Source organism: Dermochelys coriacea, chromosome 9, assembly GCF_009764565.3.
Source record: "Dermochelys coriacea isolate rDerCor1 chromosome 9, rDerCor1.pri.v4, whole genome shotgun sequence".
NCBI lineage: Eukaryota > Metazoa > Chordata > Testudines > Dermochelyidae > Dermochelys > Dermochelys coriacea.
Genome location: NC_050076.1, coordinates 92,527,188 through 92,551,803, shown reverse-complemented (window position 1 = coordinate 92,551,803; position 24,616 = coordinate 92,527,188). Strand labels below are relative to the sequence as shown.

Sequence of the window (24,616 nt, the reverse complement as noted above, 5' to 3'; positions counted from 1 at the left end):
AAGACAAGCGAGAAGTACTACATTTAAAAATCAAATGCACAACTACAAAGATGGGGAATAACTGGCTAGGCAGTGGTAGTGCTGAAAAGGATCTGCAAGGTACAGTGGATCACAAATTGGCTATGAATCAACAGTGTGATGCAGCTGCAAGAAAGACCAGTATAATTTGGGTGTGTATTAACAGGACTGTCATATGTAAGACATGGAAGGTAAGGCTTGGTCTTGATGAGGCCTCAGCTGGAATACTGTGTGGTTTTGGGCACCACAATTTAGGAAATATGTGGACAAAGTGGAGAGAATCCAGAGGAGAGCAACAAAAATGATAAAAGATTTAGAAAACCTGACCTATGAGGAAAGGTGAAAAATCTGGATATGTTTAGTCTTGAGAAAGAGGATTGAGGGGGGACCCGATAGTCTTCAATATGTTAAGGCTATTATAAAGAGGATGGCAATCAATTGTTCTCCACGTTCACTGACGGTAGGACAAGAAGTAATCAGCTTACTCTGAAGCAAGGGAGATTTAGGTTAGATACTAGGAAAGACTAACTATAAAGATAAGTTATTACTGAACAGGATTTCAAGGAAGGTTGTGGAATCCCTGTCATTGGAGGTTTTTAGTAACAGCTTAGACTAACACCAGTCAAGGATGGCATAATTATACTTGGTCCTGCCTCAGCATGGTGGGTTGACCAGATGACATCTTGAGGTCCCTTCCAGCCTTACATTTCTATGATTCTGCTCTCTTTCAAAAGGAGCAAAGGATTGTTTATTTACCATTCACAAAGTGTTAAAAAAACAGGCTACTTTAGGATATACCAATCAATACTTACCACAGATCTCAATCCTTCTCTCTTTTAGAGTTTAGTTTCCTTTACTGCTTGTTTCTAAAAAACATGCTTCATAACAAGCCTGAACAGGACACAGCTAGTCTTCTTGCTGACTACTGCTTCCTCTAGTAACTTAAGAGATGGTATGCTGTTTTTGCTTGTGGCAATTAATCCCTTCAGTATAAGTTTTACTACTGGCATTAAAGGTTTTAACCTCACCAGCTTCTTTTTCATATATTCATACAAGTTTAGGCTCTCAGGTCCTTTTTAATCCTAGTTTGTTAATATAGGATACCCTAAAAACTGTGCCTCTTGACTTTTGCGCTTCATGACAGCAACACCCGTGCTTGGCTAGCATTCTTTCCTTGATACATTTGTTGGTTATTTTTTAGCCAATGTCTGCTCAGGCCCCCTCAGGTATAGCACTCACAAAGCCAGATGATCCATCATTCAAGGCCAACAGTCATGATCCGAGCATTGGAAGAAGGAAGTTAAAAATAAAAAAGATCACATTGTACTTTCTTTGCAGATCTTCAAGACATATTACTCTTAACACTTAAGGAATTTCCACAGCTATTAATGTACCCTGACAGGAAAACCACTTAACATTCTGGTTCGCTCAAGTCTATTAAAGACCCCTTTAAAATTAACTGAACTCATTTTATGTACTTTGGTCTTGCTCGGTTTCAATCTTTCCCCAATCATATGTTTGCTTTTGAAGGCCAATATATGTTACAGAGGTCAGCAATTACCAGCCCATAATATTATACTTTGAAACCATGTTCAGCCTGCTACAGGAAGTTACCATCATCATGAAATGAGTATAATTAAAACTGACGTTTACTTGTTGATAAGAGACAATACTTACAAAGTTACTAAATAAATATGACAGACTCCATTAAATCCTTGACATTTTAGATACTAGGAGGTATTAGGTAGGATATATCTGATTTGGCTATTTTTGTATTGTGTGTGTTTTTAATGGTAATTTTGACAAACTGATGTACCATTAATTTCTAGATATTGGACTGATGCAAACAAAACAGAATTAATCTAGCCCTCTCAATGTGTGCACAGTAATTAAATAATGCAAGCCTCAAAGTGAAATGACTAAAAATAAAAAAGTTACTAAGATGTACTAGTAACATTTGAGCCTCTAAATAAGAATGCTACCTCAAAAGATAAGTTTGATAATCAATGGGAAAAAATACAGTTTATTGCACGTCTAGAAAATAAGCCTATATCAGGAGTTGGAAAGTTTCGTGGCAGCAGAGATCCTGTGAAGGAGAGAAGAGTCAATGTATTTTACATTACTCATGTGCAAGTCCATCCAAGAGGGCTTTTGTTCTTTGTCTGACAGTAAATGAAAGCTTCCATCCATAACCTCTTAGCGGACAGGAAGACGGTTTGCATATTCTTGAGTCAGCAACAATAGTTAACTTCAGACCCACCTGTTTTTACCATCAGTTCCTCAGCTGAAATCTATTCCCCCCACCTGCTCCAATTCTCCCTCAGTGTGGCTGCATTAGTGCCCTGAACCAATGTCTTCCCAGAAGCGCTGTCTGCAATAGTCTATTTCATGCTAGCAAAGGCAGATTAAGTTATTTCAGTCACTGTTCCATGCATGCCTACAATAAATTTAGAATCAAATCAGAATATGTGAGCTTTTAGTTTCAAATATCATGGAGCTGCACTTCTCCAATTTACTATTTATTTAGGTTTCAACAAAAAATGAGCTGAAAGTTTACTTACACAAAGTTGGCCTTTGGAGAAGCCCCAGATGACAATGAGCAAAATCCTGGTAATCTCTACACTAGGATTCCCATTGTTACTCCCTCTTAAGGGAGTCACACCAGTGATACACAAGGTGGGAAATTATGAGGTAAAAATCCTAGGACTTCGTGAGTAAGCTATTTCTGTACATGTTTTTCCTTCCCTGTTTCAGTCCACCTTCTTGCTCCAAGTGTAATTCTAGATATGGCATTACTGGGTCCATTTCAGGTTGGCAGTAATTCCATATGAAATATACTCGCTTCATTTACAAGCGTTTTTTCCAACTGTCAGACCCAGAAGTTGGGCCTGGAATAAGAGTCGAACTGGTTTCTTTTCTTCCCAAGCATCACCACCTGTAATAAAGATTCTATGGGTCAGATTGTGCCCATAGGATCATTAGTAGACATGGACAGATAGCTGACTGAGCTCAAATTATTCTGTTAGTGATGCAGTAGAAGGAACAAAATCTAGTTCCTTCTGTGTACTGCTGTAAACCGCTAACAGTTGCAGATTTGTCCCCCAAGTCAGCAGACAGGACTGACTACATACAGGGGTAAGAACTATTAAAATACATATTTCTCCTCTTCTTTTCTTAAAAAAAAAGAACTGCATTTTAATGTCTTAACTTCACTTCCTCTTTACTTTTCTGCTATTCTGTCCTCAAAGAACAAACAGTGATACATTGCCATCCCCTTCCCTCTTTGCAGAGGACACTGCTTCTTCTGTTGCCTTGTCAACAAAGTTTCACTGAACCAGACAGAATCACCAGAGCTCCATGCACCACTTCCTCCACATTCCTACCCTCTGCTGGGGAACAGACAAACATTCACTGTCCCCAGCAAGCAGGGTAATTGGGAAGAGAAGAGAAAGGCCAGCACTGTCAGGGGCAGAGACACAGGAAATACAGCAGTTGGAAGACTGATAACAGAAAAAGCAGAGGAGATCACTGGAGGGTAGGGAGAGAGAAGAGATCAGAAAAGGAGTACTTGTGGCACCTTAGAGACTAACAAATTTAAAGAGATCAGAAGACTCAGGAAAGGTAATGAAGTAGAAACAGTGAGAACTAGGAGACAAAACAGTCAGACAAAACACAAGAAGAGAGAATGGCAGCACCACAGATTAGGTGCAGCAATTGTCATGGCACAGTGCAAGGATTCATGAGGTACCATAAGGCAATTACTACAGAGGGACAGCTTCAGACAAAAAGACTGGAATCAACTGGTTTAGAACTGCCTGTTCTATTTTTTGTCCATGCTTGGGCTTGCAAGTTGCAATATACCCCAGGGCACATAATGAATCATGCTGGATCACCACCTTGAACAATTGTGGCATGAGTCCCTGGGCCTAAAACTCAAAACTACACCCTAGGGGCAAAGGGGAGGGAGAAGATCTTTCAAGCACAGCACACACCATGGAGAACAGCAGCTTGTTCAATTAAGCTAACCAAGTCTCCATCTACTGGGATTTTAAGAAAAATCTGGCATGGAGGAGACTGGCTGGTTAAACAGTTTAGTAAGGAGATGCTCCTATCCCTGGGACACTGGTTTAAGAGGTCAGCCGTGATCAAAAGTAGCTGCTCTCTGATGGCTGTTCAGTGATCTAGGTGAACAACGTTCAAGGTGCAGGTACTGAAGAACCAAAGTTCTCTTTTCAAATCTAATGACCAATCCCCTCAGGTCAGAACCCAGACACATTGTTGGGACGTTTCATTTCAAGAACTAGAAAGTGCACAAAGTCCATGTTTTGTTGTAAGGTTACATGTGCAGTGATCGAATAGCAGACAGTTCTCCTTATTTCACTTTCATCCTCACCTGCCACTAAATTTTATTGTAAGTTCATGTTAAACATTCTTCACTACCTTCACTTAATACATCTTGCTACAGATACAAGTAGATGCCAAACTAAGGGTGATCTGTTAATGACTGCTACTCTTGTTTATTCCCAGTCTTAAGAACATTGCCTTACTTAAGCCCATGCTCTAGCACGTCTGTTTGGGCCACATTAGTCTTTACACCAGAAGTGGGCAAACTACAGCCCGTGGGCCACATCCGGCCCATGGGACCATCCTGCATTTAACTCTTCATCTCATAGATGTTTATGTGGATTCTGGGTGTACAATAAAGATTCTTAAGAGGACTTTTGGAAAACCCTGGGTCACCAGTGTATTTGTTGATTTAAATTGCTACCTGCACATGCGTGCACATTCTTCACACCCCCCAACTTCATCTATAGATCACAGAGGATAAAAAGCAGAATGACTGTATTTATCTTCTCTAAGTCCAGGAACTTAGAAGACTGAAACCTCAAGAGTGCTTTGTGAAAAATACACAGGAAAAAGCCACACAAATGCCATTTATCCTTAACACTTAAAGAGTGAAGAAATAATCTTTCCCCATTTTCACCAGGTCTTTCTCAGGCCTTGTTTTAAACCACCCTGTTTTTGTTTCAGTTTGCTAGGTTAACGCTTTACAATATTAACAAAAAGAAAAGGAGTACTTGTGGCACCTTAGAGACTAACAAATTTATTTGAGCATAAGCTTTCGTGAGCTACAGCATTCTGCATCCGACGAAGCGAGCTGTAGCTCACAAAAGCTTATGCTCAAATAAATATGTTAGTCTCTAAGGTGTCACAAGTACTCCTTCTCTTTTTGCGAATACAGACTAACACGGCTGCTGCTCTGAAACTTTACAATATTAGGTTCTTAAAAGAACTTCCTTTGAAGTGTCTACTTTTTCCATTACTAGAGTCTTAATGTCCACTCTGGTGCTCAAACTTAAGTTATCTTCCCATGAAATATCAGCTTGACTGTACTACCATGATGATCAAACTGTTAAGTCTTCATTTGAAAAATGAGGAGTTTGGGGGGAAAACCCCCCATTCACCAGTGGAAAATAGGAAGCTTTCTGTGGCAAGTGAAGGGAACCTAAGTCATCAACTTCTGCAGAAGGTAAATTTGCTTTAAAAAGGCTTGATACTTGTACTGGAAACACAACTCAACCTGGCAAGGGACAAGTTGTGAGGCATAAAATGATTTTACATGAAGATCAAAGGGTGGGACCCACACTAATTCCATTCAGAATTGATTGTTGTGTGGGATGCAGGGAAAACTGTGACTAAAAATAGAAATGTCTGGAGGAGAAATCAGCCTCTCTCTTTCTCCTTAGGTAGAAAGACTGAAAAGCAGACTAAGCACATTTAACTAGATTAGGAGCAAAAAGAACTAAACAATTCCCACCCCCAGTCCATAAGTCTGAACACATGCTGCCATATGACAGTGCACAGCTCTCCCAGCCCAGAGAACTCAGCAGCAACCTGCTCAGGTATTTAAAACTTATGTATTAAATTAGAAATTCAACAAAATGCCTTGAACAGCAAGCTATGTTTAGGCCGATAAATTAGTATGAGTTCAGGAAAGAGTAACAGACATGTCAGCATGAGGACTTACTGTCTTTTGAAGTAAATCAAAATCACTCGAGGGGACTAAACTAACCAGACTAAAGATGCCATCAGTCCCTGGCCAACACCCTGCTGAAAACCAAGTGTTAGCCAGGGACAGCTTTTCACTCTGCTACAAGTTTGGGAAGTTCTGAGCAGTAAGCACTGGAGCCATCTGGAGACTCAGGACTGCAGCAATTTGTATTCAGAAAATCATTTTCAAAATCAAGAGCTAGAATGTTCATTAACCCTCCTTCCAGCTTCCTCCTTTTCCCCTTATGGCACCACCACCATTCCCCCATGCTTGCAGTCTTGGCAACACCTGACCATCATTATTCTACCCCAGCTCTGCCCCCCGCCCCGAATCCAACCCTCAGAATTCCTACTCCTAGGAAGTTGTCCCCCAAAACTCTTCCATTCTATCTTATTGCTGGGACAGTAGTCCATCCCCCCATATGTCTGGCTTGTCCCACTCAAAAATTCCACTTTCAGTCCAAGCCACAGCTGCCAAGACAGCCTTCCTGTCCACCCTATTTTAGTCTCTGAAATAAGAAAAGGAGTTCTTGTGGCACCTGAGAGACTAACCAATTTATTTGAGCATAAGCTTTCGCGAGCTGCAGCTCACTTCATCGGATGCAGAATGCTGTAGCTCACGAAAGCTTATGCTCAGATAAATTGGTTAGTCTCTAAGGTGCCACAAGTCCTCCTTTTCTTTTTGCGGATACAGACTAACACGGCTGCTACCCTGAAAGAGTCTCTGCGAGGACTGCTTTCAGAGCAGCAGCCGTGTTAGTCTGTATTCGCAAAAAAGAAAAGGAGGACTTGTGGCACCTTAGAGACTAACCAATTTATTAGAGCATAAGCTTTCGGGAGCTACAGCTCACTTCATCGGATGCAGTGAGCTGTAGCTCACTAAAGCTCATGCTCTAATAAATTGGTTAGTCTCTAAGGTGCCACAAGTCCTCCTCTGCGATGACTCTTAGCCTTTCTACATCAAGGTCACGCTCCTACTTGCCTCCCAAGTTCTCCCAACCTCCACCCCGGCTCCCCATGCTCCCAAGCCTTGGAATCCACTCGAACGACCACCTGGTGCCCTTTGGACTCCCTGCACGCGCGGCCGCCGAGCGGATTCTCCTTCCCATTAGCATATGGCAAACGCCCTCGGTTCAGACCTTAGCGAAGCTCCTGAAGAGCTCGCTCTCGGGGAGGGGGCGAAAGAGCCGAGCTCCGCTGAAGACCGCTCACTCTAGGCGGCCAGCGGCTCATTCATTATTACAGCAAGCAGCAGCGGCTTTGCTGCCCGCTTAGCCACCTGCGTTCAGCTTGCACGGCCCCCCCCCCCCCCCCGCGCGCTTGCACAGCGCCCCACGCCCCCTTCGGGTGCTCGGCGTGAGTCCCAGAACGCAGCACCGACCCTCACCCCTGGAGGCCGAGCCCTGCCTCGCGAAGCGGGAGGCCTGTCTCCAGAGGGGGAAGTCTCGAGCCGGGCTTGCCCCAGCAGCACCGTTGCCATGCGAGAAGGAAGCCCGGGGAGCAGAGCCCAGCCCAGGGGACAGGGAGCCAGAGCGCGCTAGAAGGGACGGCGGGGGGGGGGGGGCGCAGCGCGCCTGGCGGGGACGCTCCCCCGCAGTCACCGAGGGCCGCGCCGGGAGGCCCCTTCCCCAGCCCGCGCGTCACTCACCCGGGTGCGACATAGGCAGCACCTCGCGGCCCGTGCCCCGGTAGTTGTAGATCACGGCCCCCGCCGCGCCCCGCTCGGCGGCCAGGCGGATCTTGTCAGCGAAGGTGCAGCCGCCGCCGCGCTGGATGAGCGCGAGCCAGGCCTGGCCGGCGCCCGCCTCGCTGAAGTTGGTGAGCGGGCTGCAGGCGTGGAGGCCGTCGGCCCCGTCGGGCTGCACCAGGAGCCCGGCCGCCCGCTGCAGCGGCGAGTCCTGCCCGAAGAAGCCGCTCTCGCTCGCGTTCCAGCCGCTGCGGTTCCCCCCGCCGCCGGGCTCCCGCCACGACACGTTCAGCCAGGCGCTCCACACGGCCTGGGCGGCGGCCGCCCGGCCCAGGGGCTGCGGGCCCAGCCACAGCAGCGCGCCCAGCGCCAGCAGCGCGGCCGAGGACAGCATGCCACCCGCACGGCCTCGCGCCGCAGCTCCTGAGCCGCTGCGCGCCCAGCACCTCAGCCCCTCACCGCCGCCGGGCCCGCCCCGCCCCGCCCCGCCCGCGTCCGCCCCCGCGGGGACGGAGGGAGAAGGAGCTCGGCCGCTGGCCGGGGAGTGCGTGGAACGTACCCCTCCGCCGCCAAACGCCCCATCACCCCCGGGGGGGTGCACTGATAGCCCTCCGCCACCGTCACCCCATCACCGGGGGGGGGGGCCGCACTGATATCCCTCCGCCTCCCACAGCCCATCACCTCCGGGGGGGGTGCACTCATAGCCCTCCGCCACCGTCGCCCCATCACCGGGGGGGGCTGCACTGATACCCCTCCGCCACCCACAGCCTATCACCCCCGGGGGGGCAAACTGATACCCTTCCGCCACCGACACCCCATCACCGGGGGGGACCGCACTGATACCCCTCCGCCTCCCACAGCCCATCACCCCCGGGGGGGCCGCACTGATACCCCTCCGCCACCCACAGCCCATCACCCCCGGGGGGGTGCACTGATACCCCTCCGCCACCGTCACCCCATCACCGGGGGGGGTTGCACTGATACCCCTCCGCCACCGTCACCCCATCACCGGGGGGGGTTGCACTGATACCCCTCCGCCACCGACACCCCATCACCCCCGGGGGGGCCGCACTGATACCCCTCCGCCACCCACAGCCCATCACCCCCGGGGGGGGCCGCACTGATACCCCTCCGCCACCAACACTCATTACCGGGGGGCTACAGTGATACCCCTCTGCCACAGACACCGGGGGGGAGGGGGCTACAGTGATACCCCTCCGCCACCGACACCCCATCATCAGGGGGCTGCACTGATCCCCTTTGCCACAGACACCCCATCATCGGTGGGGGGGAGGCAAGAGAGACTGTGCCAATACCCCTCCCGCCAGAAACCCTATCGCTGGGAGTGGCTACACTGATACCCTCTGCCACAAATACCCCATCGTTGGTGGGCTGTACCGATACCCCTCAACCACAGATATCCCATCATTGGCGGGGGGGGGTGTACTGATACCCCTCGGCCACAGACACCCCCCTCATCCTGGGGTGGTAGGGGCTGCACCAAGGACCCTGGGTCACAGACACCCTCTTCTGGCGAGGGGGCTGCACTGGGATCCCTCCTCCCCGTACATTCCCCCATCGTAAGGGAGTGGGGAGGCAGTACTTGGACCCCTCCACCACAGGCACCCTCTCTCTTGCTGGGGGGCACTACACTGCCCCTCCCCCAACAGACACCTCGCTGCAGGTTGGGAGGCAGCAGCACTGAGACCCTTTTCTAGCATGGAACCCCCCCCCCAAAAAGCAGGTACCTTTCCCCATGAGACTTCTTCCCCACTGCCCCCATCAGGGATCCAGCAGCATACAGGGAACATCCACAGGGGTTGTTCTCTTGGGGGATTCCCCAACCATCTTAACCTGTGCTGTGGAACAGTGCCAGATCATTCTACATTGTCATTGCTGCCACCAGGCACACAGTGTTTATCCACATGCTCACTCTGCTTCGCATTACTGAGCTGTTTGCAGAGCACTTGATAAATGTAAAGTGCCATATAAATGCTCCCTAATATTAATTATGTATTTGCACTGTGTAAACAATGTCCACTCACTGCCTATTGTGCTCTGTCTTAATATTTTATAGAAAACCATCACTTTAACTAAATATTCATGTACTGTTAGTTCCTACATTATTTTTATTTGATTTATATGGCACATAAATTGCCATGCAAATTCATGTGCCTTTTGTTTGTTTCTCTGTAGTAGTATATTACTTTCTGGTTTTGTTATATAGGGGCCGTATTCTGCCAGTTCATAGTCATCTGGGCCCCAATCCTCAGATTTACACATGTATTCAAGCACCTGAGTTGTTCCACTGGCCCCATGTACCAAAGTGTGTGAAGGGTTGAGATCTTAAAGAGTCCCACTGATGGGCTAAGCAACTTGCAGAATTAAGTCTTAAAGGGACTGGAGAGGTGAGGTGAGGGCGGAGGGGATTCATTTTTATTGATAACTGTCAATATGTTAGGCCTGGATCCTGCAAACTGCTCCAAGCAGATGGACCCCTGTGCCTTCATGAAGCCTCACTGAAGTTAATGGGCCTTCACATGCACAAAGATCCCCCCAGGCAGATTAGTTTGCAGGATCAGGGCCTTACCTTGGAAATTATTGTTCATATACAGAGAACATGTGTCCAAAGACTTGGTGAGAGGCACATATTTGATAAAGATAACACACACACTAAATAAGAATGAACAGACATTTCTTCAAAGATGATCACATAGGAAATCTTTCAAATGTGGAAGAGTGTATTATATTTGTTCTTTAATTATAGTGTTTGGGCTGATCCTGAACCTACTGCAGCTGATAACAAAACTCTCATTAATTCTAATGAGCCAGGAAAGGGCTCTTTGGGCCTGTTTTTCCACTGCCTTCCACCTTGTAGAATCATTTACACCCTGCAAAATGGGTGAAAATCCTGCAATCACATATGAGTAATTTTACCATGTGAATTGTCCCAATGGATTCAGTGGAATTACTCACATGAGTGAAGATACCCATGTTCAAGTTTGCGGGATCAGGCCCTGAGTTTGGGAGTGTTTTATTACCACTTTACACAGATGTGAGTAACTACATAAAGGGTAGATTCAGTAGGAGCAGAGTTTGGCCAACATTGGGTGGGATTTTCAAAAACACCCAAACTGTCAGGCAGTGAAGACTCATGCCTGTTGTTCCATGGCATCAGGGAAAAAATCAGAAATGTTGTCAGCTGAGAAAGTAAGATTCAGAAGGACATACTACAGAATTTAAAATATATATTGCATGTACCTTATGCAATGTCTAGTAAATTTTAAATCTGTAGTTCCTAATTAACAGAAGCTGTAACATAATCATAATGCAAACAATCTCTTATTACTAAATTAACATGAAGCTTGTGACACACACAGCTCTTGTTTCTTTCCTTTAATGACTGACTGAACAAATTGGCCCACCTTTCCCAGGATACAGCATACTTGTCTTGTTTCATCCTAGCATGAAAGCTGATCATTTCCATCCAGGAACCACTCCAATGTTCTCAATATTTCTATGGTGCTCTAATTTATTTGCCGTATTCAGTACTCCAGGACCAGGAGTAAGATATAGTGAAATAATGCTTAGCCTCTTCTCTGAACCTTGTGAAATTGGCTTAAAGGGGCACTGTCAAATTGAAAGCTACTCAGTTAACTCCTTCCCCCTCCTCCCAAAAAATGAGAGTTAAAAAGAACACAAAGGTACTACGTCTGTCTCTGAATCCCCTTACACTTTGGGTGGTTTTACAATAGCATTTTTCTATTTTCAAAAATGTTTTTTTCTTCCCTAGTTCTATGCAAAATACTCACACAAGCAATAAGGGAAACTGATTGGCCATACAGCAGAAATAGTGAAATTCACTCGACAAAAAGTGCTGTCAAATACACAAAGCAAACAAACTGAAAAGTATAGAGAGAATTCACCCTTGCTCCCCTTTCTCTGATCTGTTCCACTCGTAGTGATCTTAATATTACAACAGCAGGTAAAGAAAACAGAGATAGAAGGGTAATTTTTAAGTTAATGGTGTCCCTTTAAAACAAAACTCTTTACCATACCTTTTCACCTTGCTGATACTGTGATTCTTGAAAGTACAGCAGGATTTTTCTCCTAATCCAGCAAATGTATATGCACATGCTTATGCTTATCTACATGCTTAACTTTAAGCACATAAATAGTCTCAGGGAAGTCAATGGATTGAATCCTGGCTCCTTTGAGTTTTACCATTGAATTCAATTGGGCCAGAATTTACCCCAGTTACACTACTCGTTTTATTCTAAGTGTTTGCAGAATTGTGGGCTAAATCCTAACACAGTTATACTTGTCTCCTGGTAAGGAATTCAGCAGTTTGTATGCTACATGTGATTTAAAAAAAATGAATATTTACAGATTTTTACAATATTTTGATGCAAGGATACTAGGCGGGTCAGAATGAAGGGAAACCTGCAGTTAAAAAAACAGAAAATATGACTCAATGCGCAAAAATACCCTGGTCACTTCTGACTGACACATATTTCTGCCAATCAAATGAGTCTATGACCTAGAGCATCCTTATTTATGTATATGATTGCAAGTGACATTGTTCACTGGCTTTGCCACAGATCAGTGTGGCTGGCTGGCTTGGTTTGGTTTAGACCCATAGTGAGACTAGAAGATCTTTTTCGTTGTTGGTGGTGAAAGGGTAGTGAACAGAGTAGGTACTGAAGACCTGTAATATGTCTATATAGAGAAGCTGAATATTGTCCTAAAGATCAAGGAACATTCGAAGCTCACTGAGCAAATCCTTACGAAAGAACATTAACAGAGATCCAGACTTTTTTCAAGTTTTGGGAATAATCAGATTTGGGTATTTCATAATGATAGGAACCAGCTAAAAAACTTGGTCTGGGGAGTTTGGATCTGATCTTTTGGTCCACATTAAGTTGTCCTAAAAGCACCCCTTACATCAATTTTTAATATGATTCTAAAAATGTGATTGTGGGACCAGAAGATTGATTAAATCCAACTTTTAATGTTATTTTAGTCAGTGTTGTTATTTTGTGTGAACAACGTTCTTGTGAAATACAGCAGGAAGTTTGGATGGAATCTTTCACAGGGACTGTACGGCTTTAGAAACTGACAGTTGGCTATTGCACCCTTTACTTGTAGGTCACCAGTTGAAAACTAGCTCAGGTTGGTAATAAACAAAGTTATGGTTCTTTGGCAACTTATGTGAAATGAGTTTATGGTCTCAGTCTGGCTCCTGGTGGCCAAATATCCACAGTACAATTGGTAATCTCAACAGAGTAAGGAGTGTATGAACATGGGACAGAAGTCCACCTGCTTTACCAACTAGCACAGGCTTGAGGTACAGCACTGTTACTTGAGCTCTGCAACATATGCTCTCTAAAACAGTCTTTTATGGCTACAATTACAGACATTTCACAAACATTTATTTTACTTGGGGCCAAGTGATTCGCTCTCTGCTCAGGCAACATTCCCCTGACTTCAAAAGGGCAGAGTAAGCAAAGGCTAAGCACAAATAGAAACTTTGTTCATATTGTGTGGGGAACATATTTCAGCTTAGTGATCATTTGCGCTGGAAAAGGGGGAAGGAACATTGAAGCTGATAACATTCAGTCCTAAGTAGTATTTGTTGGAGGATCTCAGCACTGCTTGGAACTTAGAGAGTCAACATTGCTACCCACCAGAAGCCTGATTCTGCATTCCTTGTACAGCCAAAACTCCTACAGGGCTGATTCTCTACTCCAAGATACTGGTGTAACAGAGTGGCGAATCAAGTCTTTCACCATCATTTGCGTGTGCAAGGAAAACAGTATCAGAGCACAAACGGACATATTTCTAGCAGTTAAAATTTTAAAAACATAATGCACAATTTAAATTGATAACTTTACAAAAATGTTACATGCCTAAATGTTAGAAACCTTCCTGTTCTCATTTCATGCTGAATTAATTCTCCTTCCATGATGATGCATTAATAAACAGATCTGAAATCTTACTAAGGTGTGACCCCCCCTGCCACTACCACACACTCCCCTTTTGTAACCTAGGAAAACAGCCTCTACATTGACTGTCAGCCCAGTTACCATCTATCCACAACCAATAAAAAGGATAATTGCCCAAAGCAGTAGCTGAGACCTCTTCAGTACTATAAAGGAGTTCTTTGATATTTTTTCCCTTTCCCCAGAAAGAACCATTTTACATGTTAGAGGGAGCTTGTCTAGTAGTTAGAGTAGTGGATTGGAACTCCTGACTGTGACCTCGGACAAGAATCATAACCTTTTGGTGCCACAGTTTACACATCTGTAAAACAGGTCCAGTAATACTTACATACAGGGGTAAGCTAATACCTTCATGGCAGGATAGTTGTGATGATTTGTTGAAAAAGCCTTTGAGCTGCTTAGAGGCAAGGCACTGTAAAAATGCAGTATCCCATTTTACCATTGCATAAGCAAAAATCATGTGGCAAGCAAGTACTGGTAGCATTCAGAAGTCCATTCATTCTCCAGATCTCTCTCTGACATTGGTTTAAAGCTGGTTGAGTGTGCTATAGAAGGGCTTTTGTCCTAGCTCTGTATTTGTTTGACTTCTTTGTAAGATTTATTAAGTTAAGGATTTAGTCTGTGTAACTTTCCTCTCCCCCCCCCCTTTTTTTTTTCTTGGAGTAAGTCATTGAGAAGGTTTTATAAAGTGTGCTTTGACTTTCTGTTAAACAAAGTGAAATCCTGGCTGCAGTGAAGTCAAGGGGAGTTTTGCCACTGGCTAGGATTTCATCCACACTCTTTATCTGAAGCATTATCTTACTGAAGTAAAATTTAAGCTCTTTTTTTTCCAACATGTAATATGTGCTTGCCAAATAGTGATGACGCTAATGTCAGGACAGCCTATTTTGGTGAATTCTTCCTCATATTTGTTGTATGGATTTGACTATGTCATCATTTGAAAACCTGTAGTTTGTGTTGTAAAAAGCCTTACTATGGACCACCTTCATGTTCTTATCAATAGATCCTAGATAGACCAAAAACCTTAAATCTAGTTCTAAACCTCTTCAAACTTCAGTGCATTTCAGAGTCAAATACCCAGATCTGAATCCACCCCATTCATGCTGTGCTTCTTTAGGCCAAAATTTTATGAGCCCAGTTTGAGGGTTAAGTGTCATTGCATCTGAACCAAGCAGCTCTGGATCCGTTCCTTGCAAACTTAGCCCCTCTCCACTGAATAACTTTTAAAAATGAAAAAAAAAAAACCCAAAAACCCACACAGTGATCAAAATTATAATCATAAATGAAACCCAGGACTGAAGAAATGAGATAAACATCTAGGAACAAACACTGCAAAAGACTCCTTCTAACAGACAATAAGAGTTGCACCAACGTGGAGGTGGGGGAATTTTCTCCCATTGTCTAAAACTGGAACACGGCATGGCAGAATAGCTGCAACAATTTCACAAGGAGTCAGAGAGAATCAGTAATGCCACAGCAATTCCATACTTTCACCCGCAGCTGTGCAGTTATTTAATCAGCTTCCTACCATCCTATACGAATAAAAGGCAGGCCAAGATTCCACATTTGTCCTGCCTGCAGGACCCTAGCTTAGGTTTTCCATTACCCTAGTGCATTTTGGGGTGTCACCAAATCCTGTTAGCAGCAGCAGGACCAGAATTTTGGTTTTGGAGTCTGCTGCTGCTGAATGGGGATGGGCAGGCAGCTTGCTCTGCTGAAGATGATTTTTATGCATTAAGCTGGAGAGGGGGCCATATCTTGTAACAACCCTCAAACAAGATTTAAGATGGGAGAATGGACTAGACTGTTGTCCTAAGTGACACATGTAGGCCAGCTGGTCAGGCCTGAAGACATCAGGGAAGATGAGGTAGAGGTTGCAGTGCATCTTGCTTGTCCCTCTTTTTTGCCCAGAAGAAAAGTCCCCGAGGTGCTGGGAGATTTGGGGGAAAGGGACATCCTGGCTTACAAGTTCACACAGAAACCAGCTGACTTTCACTGCTTTAGCATTTGTTTGAAACTCAAATAACTTGGAAATGAGGTTGAAATTCTACATCAACTGGGATGGAAAAAAGTGCATCAGATCCCCCTGCAAGTTGTAACCAATTAGTTTTGCTCAGCTCTTGCCACAAGACAATGAGATTTCCACAAGCGTCCTAGGTGCCAGTAAAGCAAGCATTGTTTTTAGCTGTAGTTTTGGCTTAAGATATCAAGGGAGTTTGGCACTCGACGTGCCTGCTACAGGCCAGGCAATATGTTTTAAACGTTCTGTCACCCTGACATATGGGCAGTATGAGATCATTACAGTCATAAATGGATGCGACTTCTCCAGCATGCTTTCTCCCGTCTACAAAATGTGTGACCTCAAGGGATTACATTATCTGCCACTTAATCTCAAAGGAAGGGGTCAATAAAAAGATCCACAGAGTGACTGGGAGAAGCAATTGAATTAAACGGAAAGCTGAATCCGTGACACCATTTATAAGCTGCCTCTAGCTAGGAAAACATATGCAACACAAACTAACTAATCATATAGGAGCTCTTATAAAGACGTGGCTAAAGAGGGCCAGATCATGCAACATACCAAGTGCCCTCCATCCTTCTCAACTTCTCTGAGATCTGGGGACACTCAGCACTACACAGGATCAGGCGTAAGCCCATTGATTCACTGGGGTCTTTCCTCAGTGGTAGGGGAGTTTCCATTCATTGGGATTGAATCAGTGCAGTTTACTTCCCTCTTTAGTAACAGATTGTGCAAGTTCCTGCCCAGTCTGGGATCTAGAATTTCCATATAATGCATCTGTGACACTGAGTTCAGCAGTTAAAGGGCACCAAGTGACTGAAAATCTGATTGTGTCCTCATGAGCAGAAAATACTGCATATGGGGGCCCTTTGGAAAAAATGAATGAGGTTTGAGAACAAATGAATAAGATACTAAATGGCATCACTTTTGGGGCCAATTCAGACACATCCATACACGAGCTGCTGGACCAGCAGCTGGAGCTATATGCATAGCCAAATTCCGGTCTCAGTGCGGATATTTCAATACTACCACGATACAAAATGGACTTAACTCAGCACTGCCTCACGCCTTGTGAAATCACAATTGATTTCAATAGAAAACCTGTAGGGACTTAAATGAGTGTAGCTCAGCACTAGTGCAGTCCTGAGATTTTTTTATATAAAACGCTAAAAGCTGAAAAAGGGAACTTTCATTCTGAAAGCAGGTGTTTTGAAACATATGACCACAGAAGCTCAGGTGCTCAAGCTAACAGCCCACTTCCCTGGCATAAATGGGATGTGGTTGGTGCCAGAGGGTGAAATTCTGGTCCCTCTGAAGTCAAATGGCATTTTGCCATTGACTTCAATAGGACTAGGATTTCACTGGTCCCAGAGTCGTTAACGTGGAAACCTGTTTTTCTCTTTGGCCCACCAGACCCAAAGATCAGGTGACACATTGCAAGATATACCTATTGTACCAGCATATCTCAATGGCAGTGGTGGTGGGAGCAAGTGACCGGTTAAAGGATTAGTTAAAGGAAAGTGTGGGCCCCTTACTGAATGAGGGAGGCAAGCTAGTGACAGAGGATGTGGAAAAAGCTAATGTACTCAATGCTTTTTTTGCTTCTGTTTTCACTAACAAGGTCAGCTCCCAGACTGCTGTGCTGGGCAACACAAAATGGGGAAGAGATGGCCAGCCCTCTGTAGAGATAGAGGTGGTTAGGGACTATTTAGAAAAGCTGGACGTGCACAAGTCCATGGGGCCGGACGAATTGCATCCGAGAGTGCTGAAGGAATTGGCGGCTGTGATTGCAGAGCCCTTGGCCATTATCTTTGAAAACTCGTGGCGAACGGGGGAAGTCCCGGATGACTGGAAAAAGGCTAATGTAGTGCCCATCTTTAAAAAAGGGAAGAAGGAGGATCCTGGGAACTACAGGCCGGTCAGCCTCACCTCAGTCCCTGGAAAAATCATGGAGCAGGTCCTCAAAGAATCAATCCTGAAGCACTTAGAGGAGAGGAAAGTGATCAGGAACAGTCAGCATGGATTCACCAAGGGAAGGTCATGCCTGACTAATCTAATCGCCTTTTATGATGAGATTACTGGTTCTGTGGATGAAGGGAAAGCAGTGGATGTATTGTTTCTTGACTTTAGCAAAGCTTTTGACACGGTCTCCCACAGCATTCTTGTCAGCAAGTTAAGGAAGTATGGGCTGGATGAATGCACTATAAGGTGGGTAGAAAGCTGGCTAGATTGTCGGGCTCAACGGGTAGTGATCAATGGCTCCATGTCTAGTTGGCAGCCGGTGTCAAGTGGAGTGCCACAGGGGTCGGTCCTGGGGCCCGTTTTGTTCAATATCTTCATAAATGATCTGGAGGATGGTGTGGATTGCACTCTCAGCAAATTTGCGGATGATACTAAACTGGGAGGAGTGGTAGATACGCTGGAGGGGAGGGATAGGATACAGAAGGACCTAGACAAATTGGAGGATTGGGCCAAAAGAAATCTAATGAGGTTCAATAAGGATAAGTGCAGGGTCCTGCACTTAGGATGGAAGAATCCAATGCACCGCTACAGACTAGGGACCGAATGGCTCGGCAGCAGTTCTGCGGAAAAGGACCTAGGGGTGACAGTGGACGAGAAGCTGGATATGAGTCAGCAGTGTGCCCTTGTTGCCAAGAAGGCCAATGGCATTTTGGGATGTATAAGTAGGGGCATAGCGAGCAGATCGAGGGACGTGATCGTTCCCCTCTATTCGACACTGGTGAGGCCTCATCTGGAGTACTGTGTCCAGTTTTGGGCCCCACACTACAGGAAGGATGTGGATAAATTGGAAAGAGTACAACGAAGGGCAACGAAAATGATTAGGGGTCTAGAGCACATGACTTATGAGGAGAGGCTGAGGGAGCTGGGATTGTTTAGTCTGCAGAAGAGAAGAATGAGGGGGGATTTGATAGCTGCTTTCAACTACCTGAAAGGGGGTTTCAAAGAGGATGGCTCTAGACTGTTCTCAATGGTAGCAGATGACAGAACGAGGAGTAATGGTCTCAAGTTGCAATGGGGGAGGTTAGATTGGATATTAGGAAAAACTTTTTCACTAAGAGGGTGGTGAAACACTGGAATGCGTTACCTAGGGAGGTGGTAGAATCTCCTTCCTTAGAGGTTTTTAAGGTCAGGCTTGACAAAGCCCTGGCTGGGATGATTTAACTGGGACTTGGTCCTGCTTTGAGCAGGGGGTTGGACTAGATGACCTTCTGGGGTCCCTTCCAACCCTGATATTCTATGATTCTATGATTACCTGGAGAGGATGGAGAAGTTGGAGAAAGCAGGGATGGGAAATGCTCTTGGGGGGGGGGGGGGGGATGGGACAGACGGACCTTATTTTCCTTTGCCCAGATTTACATTTATATCCCCTGCAGGAACATACATTCTAAGTTTATTGAAATTCTGATGTAGGTAGCAACATTGTCCACCACCTACACTTTTAAACAGGTGCAGTTAATAAACACAAATAAATAAAAATGTATATTTATCAGTTGCATAAGAAGTATGTGCGAAACCAACCCATCGCTAAAGTAGGAACCATGACCGTTTCCAATGGCAAATGACCACGTTCTGGAACAGCATATGGGCTGCTGCACACAGAGAGGAAATGTCACTGAATTGTTTATGGAAGGCATCCTCTTTCAAACAGAGGACATTGTCAGCATCATGGAACACAATCAGCTGGCTGTGGCACACAGCCATGCTTAAACAGCATTCTCTCTCTTTGATAATGCTCTGGAGCTGTCTAAATCAAAGACCCGTTTCAGACTAAATGATTTAGTTATACATTTTTGCTGACTTACGGAGGAATGTTATTTCAAACAGTGACAGGCCCAATTTGCAATGTTCGAGTGTGTATAGCCAGATTTTCCAAACGCCAACCTGACCTGGATTCTAGAAACTTTAATAGAACCTTTCTTTAGGGACCTTTGTACAACTGAGATAGAAGAATACAACTGCTGAATGGGTTATGTGACGGGGCAAGGCCAGATGGCTATGGAAGAGTAGTCGTATTGGGATCCAGGAAGTGGGCGGGCGAAGCCCGTCCACTGCTAAAGGATCCCCCCCAGCCTAAGAGGGGGGTCCACAGGACCTGGAAAGCCAAATAATTACAGGGGACAACTAATGAACAACAGGGACAGGGGTGCAGTTAAAGGGTCAAATGAAGGGAACCGGATGGGGACACCGAGCAGAGAACCCCGGACAGCGCCCACTGCTCCTTGAAGGTGTCAAGGGAGTCAGCGGACACCACCCAGAGGAACTCTGCCCAGAGGCGTGAATGGACGAAGGATCGGAAATAGGCCCCACAGTCACAGGAGACTCCATCGGCCAACCTTCTCACCCTGGTTTTATAGATGGCCGCTTTAGCTAGGGCCAGGAGGAGATTGACCAGGAGCTCCCGTGACTTGGTGGGGCCACAGACAGGGAGTGCATAGATAAGAAGGTGAGGGGAAAAGTGCAACCAAAATCTTAACAAAATATTCATGAGGAGCCAGAATAGGGGCTGCAGCCTGGTGCATTCTAGGTAGACATGCGCCAGGGTTTCCCTCACGCCGCAAAAGGGGCAGGTGTCCAGGATTGGGGTGAACTGCGCCAAGTATACACCAGTGCTCACGGCCCCGTGCAGGAGCCACCAACTGATATCCCCGGCAGGTCTCGGGACCAAGGTGGAATAGAGGCCGGTCCACCGGAGCTCCTCACCCTCTAAGGGTGGCAGGAGGTCCCGCCACTTTGTGTCAGGGCGGGACGCGAGGGTGAGGATGTGAAGGGTGTGGAGCACGAGCGTGTATAGATGTTTCCTTGACGCGGTCTGAAAACGGACCGGCTGCGGCTTGTGTAGCCGGCTCACGGTGAAGGGGTCTGGGGGGTCGGTCAGGTCCACAGAGCAGGGGCCCGATGAAAAGGTCTGGAGGGCCTGGCGTGGAGGGTGGGCAGGGCACGCCCTCTCTTAGGACCCAGTCGAGGAAAACCCAAACAGCGGGTGGCAAAGCGGCCCTCACCTCCTGAAGTACGCGCAGGGGAGTACAAGATCTGGAGAGCCCCATGCACTGAGGGAGTGTCAGGGGATCCAGCCAGTCTCCCTGGTCATAGTCCAGGAGGTCTCCAACTCTGGTGACTTTTGCCAGGACCAACCTCTGGCACACCACGGGGGACTCCGCCACCTGCACACAAAGCTGGGGGCTATGGAAGAGTAGTCTTATTGGGATCCGGGAAGTGGGCGGGCGAAGCCCGTCCACTGCTAAAGGGTCCCCCCCAGCCTAAAAGGGGGATCCACAGGACCTAGATACCCAAAAAATTCCGGGGGACAACTAATAAAATAACAGGGACAGGAGTGCGGTCAAAGGGTCAAAAGAAGGGAACCGGACGGGGACACCGAGCAGAGAACCCCGGACAGCGCCCACTGCTCCTCAAAGGCGTCAAGGGAGTCAGAGGACGCCGCCCAGAGGAACTCTGCCCGGATACGTGAACGGACCGAGGATCGGAAATAGGCCCTACAGTCACAGGAGACTCCATCGGCCAACCTCCTCACTCTGGTTTTGTAGATGACCATTTTAGCTAGGGCCAGGAGGAGGTTGACCAGGAGATCCCGGGACTTTGTGGGGCCACGGATAGGGAGTGCATAAATGAGAAGGTGAGGGGAGAAGTGCAACCAAAAACTTAATAAGATATTGGTGAGGAGCCGGAATAGGGGCTGCAGCCTGGCACACTCCAAGTAGACATGTGCCAGGGTATCCCTCACGCCGCAAAAGGGGCAGGTGTCTGGGATTGTGGTGAACCGCGCCAAGTACACGCCCGTGCTCACGGCTCCATGAAGGAGCCGCCAACTGACATCCCCGGCGGGCTTTGGGACTAAGATGGAATATAGGCTGGCCCACCGGGGCTCTTCACCCTCCAAAGGTGGCAGGAGGTCCCGCCATTTTGTATCGGGGCGGGACACGAGGGTGCCGCCGTGAAGGGTGTGAAGCACAAGCGTGTAGAGATGTTTTCTTGGCGCGGTTTGAAAACAGACCGGCTGCATCTCGTGCAGCTGGCTTCTAGTGAAGGGGTGAAGGGATCGGTTGGGTCCACGGGGCAGGGGTCCAATTAAAAGGTCCGGCGGGCCTGGGGTAGTGGGTGGGTGGGGCGTGCCCTCGTGTAGGACCCGGTCGAGATAAACCCGAGCAGCGGGTGGCAAAGCGGCCATCACCTCCTGAAGTATGCGCCGGGTAGTACAAGGTCCGGAAAGCCCCATGCGCTGAGCGAAGGTTAGGGGATCCAGCCAGTCTCCCCGGTCATAGTCCAGGAGGTCTCCGACTCTTGTGACCTCTGCCAGGACCAACCTCTGGCGCACCGAGCGGGACTCCGCCACCTGCAAACGGAGCTGGGGGTTGTGTAGCAGGGGCTCCGCGAGGAGATCTGCCCCCTCGGTGGCCGCCACGGACCTGCTCGTTGTAAAGAGTTTCCAGGTCCGGAGGAGGTCCTGGTAGAAGACCGGCAGCCCGGAGAGGTCTCGCGGAAGACCTCTCGGATGGAGATAAAGGAGCTGTCGGTCGTATTGGAGCCCTCGGAAGCGGCGCAGGAAGGCGTGCGCCAGTATGCTCCACGCCGGACTACCTGCACCATAAAGGAGCCTCTGCAGGGTCTGGAGGCGGAAGACATGGACCTGAGTAAGCAGACATTTGAGGCCCTGCCCTCCCTCCTCCACAGGTAGATGGAGAACCCCTGCAGGGACCCAGTGCAGTCCTGACCAAAAGAACTCCAGAATCGATGTCCGCAGGTTGGTCAGGAAAGCCGGGGCTGGGACCAGGGTGTTGAGCCGGTACCAAAGCATGGACAGGACTAGTTGATTAAGCACTAACGCTCTCCCTCGAAGGGAGAGGCACCGGAGCAGTCCTGTCCATTTCCGGAGCCGCTCTATCACCCCGCCCTCTAAATTCTGCCAGTTCTCCGGCGGAGAGGGATGCGTGGCAGAAAGGTAAACGCCCAGATAGAGCAGCGGACCCGTGCTCCACCGGATGGCTTGAAGCGCGGGTGGGCGGGGGCTCGCCTGCCGCCAGTCCCCTACCACCAAGCCAGAGCTCTTGACCCAGTTGACCCGCGCAGAGGAGGCTGCTGAATAGATGGCCTGGCAAGCCTCCACTCGCACCAAGTCGCCCGGGTCCTGGACCATGAGGAGCACGTCATCAGCGTACGCCGACAGGACCAGCCGCAGCTCCGGCTCCCTCAGCACCAACCCTGTCAACCTCCTTCGGAGGAGACAGAGGAAGGGCTCGATCGCCAGAGCGTAGAGCTGGCCTGAGAGGGGGCACCCCTGCCGTACTCCTCGCCCGAAGTTGACCGGTTCGGTCAGGGTCCAGTTGAGTCTTACCAGACACTCTGCGGAAGCGTACAGCACCCGGAGAAAGTTCACAAACCTGGGTCCGAAGCCAAATGCCTGCAGAGTGCTCAGGAGATACCCGTGATCCATCCTGTCGAACGCCTTCTCTTGATCTAAGGACAGGAGGGCGAACGACAGACCATCCCTACACCCAAGTTCCAATAGGTCCCGGACCAGATATAGGTTGTCGAAGATACTGCGGCCCGGGACGGTGTAGGTCTGGTCTGGGTGGACCACGTCCGCCAGCACGGACCCTAGCCTCAGGGAGATGGCTTTTGCCACGATTTTGTAGTCCGTGCTGAGGAGCGAGACGGGACGCCAATTTCGTAAATCGCGGAGGTCCCCCTTCTTCGGCAATAAGGCGAGCACGGCTCGCCTGCACGAAAGAGGGAGGACCCCGCTCTGCAAAGACTCGGCCCAGACGGTGACTAGGTCTGGGCCCAGGACGTCCCAGAACACGCGGTAGAACTCCACGGTCAGCCCGTCCATGCCCGGAGATTTATTGGTGGGCATGCGACGGAGGGCTTCCGAGAACTCGGCCAGAGTGAGGGGCAGCTCTAGCCGGTCTCGGTCGCCCACGCTGACCGTCGGGAGCTCCTCCCACAGCACTCTGCAAGCGTTAGGATCGGTCGGCTCCGGGGAGAAAAGGCTTGCGTAGAAGGCTCTCGCCCTCTCGCACATCTCCACCGGATCCGTGAGGGGGGTGCCATCCTCAGTCAGTAGGCAGATGATATGTTTCTTAGCCCCCCTCTTTTTTTCCAGGGCGTAGAAGAAGCGGGAGCCGCAATCCATCTCCCGAAGGAGACGGATGCGGGATCGAACAAAGGCACCCCGGGCCCGATGGTCCTCGAGGCTCCGGAGCTCCTCCCGCTTCTTCCGGCACGCTCCGCAGAGGGGTGGATCCTCGGGGCTGGCGGCCAGACGCCTCTCCAGCTCTAAGACCTCCCGTTCCAACTGCTCTATCGCTGCATCCCTCCGTCGGCTGGTGCCCCGGGTGTAGTCACGGCAGAAGAGCCGGGCGCGCACCTTTCCTACGTCCCACCACCGCCGTGCCGAGGGAAAGGCACGCCGCTGCCCTCGCCAGGCCAGCCAGAACTCCCGGAAGGACGCCACGAAGCCCGCATCCTCCAGCAAGCTGTTGTTAAAATGCCAATAGGCCGGCCCCGGCCTCTCCGCGCAGAGGGAGGCTGTCACGGTGGCTATGTGATGGTCAGAAAATGGGGCCGGCCGGATGCTGGAGGAGTGGGCTCGTGAAAGATGAAAGCGTGATAAATAAATGCGGTCCAACCGGGAGTGGCGCGACCGATGGGCCTCCACCCGGACAAAGGTGAACGTGGAAGTGTCATCCGGGTGGTGGTCGCGCCAGACGTCCACCAGGGAGTGGTGTTCGACTATCTCCTGGAGGACGGCCACGGCGGCCGGGCTCTGCTCGGTTCCCGAGCGGTCCCGTTCCTCAAGGG

At 48.2% G+C, this 24,616-nt stretch overlaps 1 protein-coding gene across 1 annotated transcript in view; it reads right to left on the bottom strand.

Annotated features, from left to right (window-relative positions):
• Window positions 1-8,236, bottom strand: part of RNF128 (ring finger protein 128) — a 46,138-nt gene extending 37,902 nt beyond the window's left edge. The window contains exon 1 of the mRNA XM_038417250.2: window positions 7,718-8,236. Coding sequence (XP_038273178.1) covers window positions 7,718-8,150 — 433 coding nt within the window. The 5' untranslated portion in view covers window positions 8,151-8,236. The remainder of the gene's footprint in view (window positions 1-7,717) is intronic.
• Between the last annotated feature and the right edge of the window lie 16,380 nt (window positions 8,237-24,616).